General features: G+C 39.4%; 1 protein-coding gene across 1 annotated transcript; it reads right to left on the bottom strand.

Moving 5' to 3' along the window:
- Positions 1-737: 737 nt before the first annotated feature.
- On the bottom strand, positions 738-5,134 carry LOC135474795 (orexin receptor type 2-like). The gene is made up of 2 exons (XM_064754391.1): positions 4,805-5,134; positions 738-2,386 (listed from the first exon to the last, which is right to left on the bottom strand). Exon 2 carries the CDS (start codon positions 2,303-2,305, stop codon positions 989-991), a length of 1,317 nt encoding a protein of 438 aa, XP_064610461.1. The 5' UTR covers positions 2,306-2,386; positions 4,805-5,134; the 3' UTR covers positions 738-988.
- Between the last annotated feature and the right edge of the window lie 491 nt (positions 5,135-5,625).

Below are 5,625 nucleotides of genomic sequence, written 5' to 3'. Positions count from 1 at the left end.
ATTGACGTCACAACAAACGTTTAAAGTCGTCTGAAAAGAGAAGATTGAATGGTCTTCCGGGATATCTCAGTATGAAAATGGTGTGTTTTAAAGCCTTGTGTTCATGGGTTCGAATCCCATTCCAAGACCACCTTAGGTGGTGCAAGTCACCACTCACAAGTGTGTATTCTTGAAAAATAGCGTGACGTTACAGCAAACGTTCAAGTATAGCTAAGTTCTGAACTATGTTCTCTCTCGAAAAAATAATATATAGCTTATATTTACAAAACATTTATTTTTGAGAGAAAGTATTTTTTTGTAGCGAACAAAACGGTCCATTTCATATATCCAAAATTCGTATATATTTGACTTCATAGAACAACAGGGCATAGATTGTCAGGAAACAAACCTGGCACAAATGGCGAGTTTGATATCATCGTTATATCACTGGTTACTGCACGCTGTCACCGTCAAGAATTAATTCTAATACACCTGAGTATACCACTTCGCAAACTTTAACACAGAAAGCATAGGGCTTAGCAAGGTTCTAACCTTAAGATCTGCCGTGCAAGTTTGTCGGAAACTCGCCTAGAAACCTTAAGGTGATAAATTTGTTTCCTAATAATAATTCTGAAAAAATAAACAGGTACACAGAATACAAATAAAGGTTTGATTTTTGCAGCCAGAATATAAGCCAGAAATGACGTGTAAACAGTTTAAGGGGAAAAAACTAAAATGAAAAAAGCCCGCCCCCCCCCTCAAAAATAAAAATAAAAAGAAAGAAAAAAGACGGACGTGGTCACTGTATGCAGACTCGGCTTCAGACCTCGTCCTAAGGCAGTGAACACAGCTTTTTTTCCGGCATATATCTAAGTCGTTTTCATGTAAAATATAACCTCAAAATTTGTTGCATATTGAACGGTTCATCTTTTGCAAACCTTTTGTACATCTACTTGAACGAAAGTTTCTTCATTTTGGAAAAGACTTCAAAATAGTTTTAAGCTGTTATTCAGGAATCACAATGACAACAATAGAAGCAGCGGTAGTAAAGTCGTGACAAAGCCTTGGCACATTCTGTCCGGAAGTGTCTGTTTAAAAAACTGTAGATGATGGGGTTAATGGAATTATTAATGAAATAAGACTTTGACAACAGTTTCATCAAGAAATCGGAAGCGTCTGTCCTGCTTTTAGTGCCCTTACTTCTCGTAACCATCACGATCAGTGTGGGCAGGTAAGACAAAATGAAAGCTAAAGTGACGACGAATAGCATGACGGTAGTCTTACTGACACGGATCTTCGTCATCATATGCTCGCCTATCTGCCGGAGGGATTTTCGCTCAGCGTCTAAACCGTCACTAGAGTTGCTGCCCAACCTACAAGGTCTGTAACTTCTTGTTTCTTCCTCATGCAATCCACTAGAATCCGGATCACTGCTAACGCTGATACTAGTACTTGGTAAATATTTTATCCGGGCTACGGACTCCCCCTTGATCTGGGCGACATCAGTCACAGACCTGTCAACGGGAGACAGAGGTGTAGGAGACCTGGACAGAGTACCATGGTCTTTGAAAACTTCACAACTTTCTGAGGAAATGACCTGTTTCTGACGACGTTTAATTTCGAACCAGATTCGGATATATAATGCGATCATGGTAACAGAACAGAGTGTAAACTGTACCATGAGAAAGCCATACCAAACCAACACAGAGCCCTTGGGTAGTGTTTTAACGACACTGCAGTCTCTACCAACAACACCGGGGAAATCCGTTTTAACATCGACTACGCCGGAAACAAAAATCGACGGAATCACTGTAAGAAATGAGAACGCCACTATCGCTAGGCAGATTTTCTTGAAGACTCGCAATGATGTGTTTCTGAAAGGTTTGCAAATCTTGAAGCAACGATCCACAGCGACGGCAACCAAAATGAAGACCGATCCGATAATCGTCACCGACTCCGTGTAGCGTAATATTTTGCAAGCGGCATTGCTGTAAAACATGTAGGGATAGCGGAGGTCGTAGATTTCAGTGGGCATGCCGATACAGCATGACACCATATCGAACATGGCCATGGATAAGATGAAATAGTTCGAAGAAGTTCTCTTGAATCGTTTTAGATAGACGTAGAGCACGAGACTGTTACCGATGACGCCGGTTACAAGAAGGATGAGGATGTAGAGAACGACAGGGATGTAGAGACGAGCTTTGTCATCATTAAGCTGGCGTAGTAAGCGGTCTGAGTCGTTCCAAGTCACATCTTGGACCGTAGTATTCTTGGCGCCACAAGAGTGACCTGTACAGACGGCCGTGGGCTGAACTGTCTCCATAAGTTACTTGTAGGGAGACCGGTCCTTGATCTTTGTTATAGGCGGTATCATACCCAAGCGTCTTATAGCAGTCGGTCCGAGCTGAAACGGAGTTGAATTGTGAAGCGAATTATTATTGAAACATTTGTTCTATTATTGCATTTAATTGCATTTTTTATGGGCAATAGTCTTTGCATGCAAATCGTGAATTACATTTGGTAATCTACTATGTGTATTATGGCTTGCAGTTGCAAACCGGCGAATGGCTGAGCAAATGTTGCTACCCACGATAGGCTATTCGTGTTCTATGGATGGCCCCTGCAATCCTATGATTGCCTGAGGAAATACTCAGCGGACAAATGACTGCCTGTGTGGATGGTATAAACATTCTGCCGCAGTGTATAAAGGCACATGCATCAGCCAGTGTCACAGGCATCTGGTACTAATATAGATGTTAAAAACTTTCTATAGATGTGTATACTAGAGAAAATGAAGTCCAAAAAATTAGGTAAACCTTTAACACTCTATAAATCTGTAAAAGTAACTAAAGAGACAATAAACTTCTCTAGATAGGTGTTTGCGTAAGAAACTGTAGCCCTACATGAAAGGCTTGAAGAAATCAGGAGAACACAAAAAAAGAAAAATGATGTGAGCAAAATCACCACAGGAACCTGTTTATTGATACCCTACTTTTTTGCTACATGTAGGTAGGACTGTGCACAGAAATTGTAGCATAACGTGAAAGTTTTCTTGATTACAAGAAATAGGTAAGTTGAAATAGAAATAAGTCCATAAATCTGAAAAAAAAAACAGTCACAGAGGATCCGTGGTGAAAAGAAATCATATCTCTGCACTGAGGCTTTCTAGAGAAAATGTGCCTACTACAGAAAACAATGTAAAGTTCATATAATTGGAAGATTTTTACATTGAAAGTCTATCAATGACAAAGCCAATAAACACTAAAATCAGTAAAGTTCAGCCTTCCATCAGTAGGCCTTAAGTAGATCTATACACCATCCATGATCCCTTGAATATGAGGGCAAAAAAATATACATAAAAATAACGTAACTTTCAAACACTGAATGTTGAAGCTAAAAAGCTTAACCTTCAATCCATAGATGAATGCCCATTATACAGGAGCTAAAAATGATTAACCTTCCATCGGGAGAACATGTATAAACATTTACATACCATAGCCTAGTGGACTAGGGAGCTAAAAGTTTAATCTTTCTTCCGGGTATGTACAGTTACCCACCATACGTTAAAATGGCGGGCTAAGAATAAACGACTTAACCTTCCATCCGAGCATGAACATTTACACAGCATACCCTAGGATAGGGAGTCAAAAAAAAAGTTTTACCATCAAGCATGTGTATGAGAGCCCATTATAACCATAGCTTAGACTAGCGAGCTAAAGAAAGCATAGTCTTAAATCCATGTATGGGAGCCCAATACATGTATTCAGGAGCTAAAAAAAGCTTAACCATCAATCCATATATGAAAGCCCATTATCCATAGTCTAAAAAAAGCATAACCTTTCATCAGATTAGGTACATTTACACACCATATCTTAGACCAGGTAACTCATACTGGTTTCCTTTCCGGCAGCAAGTGCGAAGGTCTGACAGTAACCTGCGGAAGGTCGTGGGTTTTCCCCAGGCTCTGTTCGGCTTCCTCCCACCATAATGCTGACCACCATCGTATAAGTGAGATACTCTTGAGTACGGCGTAAAACACCAATCAAATAAATAAATAAATAAATAGGCTAGAGATTTAAAGAAAAGCTTAACCTTCAATCCATGTATGACAGCCCATTGTACAGGAGTTAAAAAATAACCTGTACGCAACTCCCTGTTGCGTACAGGTGAGCAAAAAATGTTGTGGTGTCACGATATCGCCCAATAAAGCTGTGTACAGTGATGAACATTACAATTATATCGTTCTCTGCTCTCGTTAGATTAGGTGTAGGACAACATTTTAACGTAAAATGTTGCTTTGTTGCATTGTTGACCTTATAAAGGTAGAGATGCAATGTATGTGTCAACTTATTGCTAAAATGGAGCGTTTTCTATAGAGTAGCCTGGACGATGGCCTTAATGGCCTTCCGTAAAATTTAGAATCACGTGCATATATGAACATGCATCTTTTGCCATTATATACACATGTACACTAATGTTTTAATGTCACCAATTTATTACTGTGGCGATCTTTTCAATTTAACCGCAAAATCCGTTCTTTGAAATGTTCAGCACTTTGCAGAATTGGTTAAATGCTTCCCGGGGTGTCGCTAGTTCCAATCATGTTTACCTTTCTGTGGTAAACATTAAGATCATATACATGAAGTACAGTTTGAAATTAACTAAGCATGATTAAATATTGATCTCAGCTTAAACAATTGACACAACGAACCGTTAGGGCTTCTGTAACGACGCCACTTCCTGCATAGGCCTTCGAGTTGATTTTATGACATTTCCGAGATGGAGTTCTATTCACAGGGCTAAATGGAATACTAAAGCTTACCTTTTCTTATGTCCACACTCAATACCTCACGACATGTAGAGTTTTGCTGAAAAATACTGAGTATTTTTTCCCACTATTCCAAACCCACGTGACACACAGTTGGAGCTTGTTCACGGAAAGATCACTGGCGATCTTGTAGTCGCAGATCAATGGCGGTCACATTGCGTCGAGGTACTTGTATGGGTATGAAATATGGGTATGAGTATGAATCAGCTGCACGGTCATACTGTATGTTTAGTTATATCCATGTTATATTTGCTGTACAGTAAGACTTATCAGTATTATATGTCTATCATGACGCATACAATCCAGTAGTCAGGCCACTTGACCTAGCTCGTCAGCTGCGAGAGTGACGAAAACACACTTCCTGGGTCCACTGTATCAACAGGAAGCCCAGTATCCTATACACAATACACGGGCACTTGATTCTGATGACGTCATAAGCCTGAAATGTTGCCATTGTGGTATCTTTGTTTACTTAATTAAACAGGCCATACCGGATATTTTTGGCAAACAACTGATCAGCGCAAACCCAATCAATTTTCGCCGTCATGTTAGATTGGCCCAAATAATGAATTTTCACAAAATATCAGCCTCGACTGTGCACGTGTTACCATTCAACACGGTTAATAGGGTTCCTACAATTTATAAAGCTGATTACTTTAGAATTGTCAAACTTTAGAATCATTTTAACACTATAATGAGTACAAGTAAGTCTGATATTCGCTGAAAGACAATGATTTGTGCTATTCTGGGTAAATACAGAAAATTTAATTGGATTAGTGCATATGGATTTTTTGGGGTCAAAAATCTTGGGTATA

The sequence above is a fragment of the Liolophura sinensis genome, chromosome 9, assembly GCF_032854445.1.
Source record: "Liolophura sinensis isolate JHLJ2023 chromosome 9, CUHK_Ljap_v2, whole genome shotgun sequence".
In the NCBI taxonomy this organism is placed as follows: Eukaryota; Metazoa; Mollusca; class Polyplacophora; order Chitonida; family Chitonidae; genus Liolophura; species Liolophura sinensis.
Note: the sequence above shows the minus strand (reverse complement) of the source record. Positions and strands in the feature narration are given on the sequence as shown.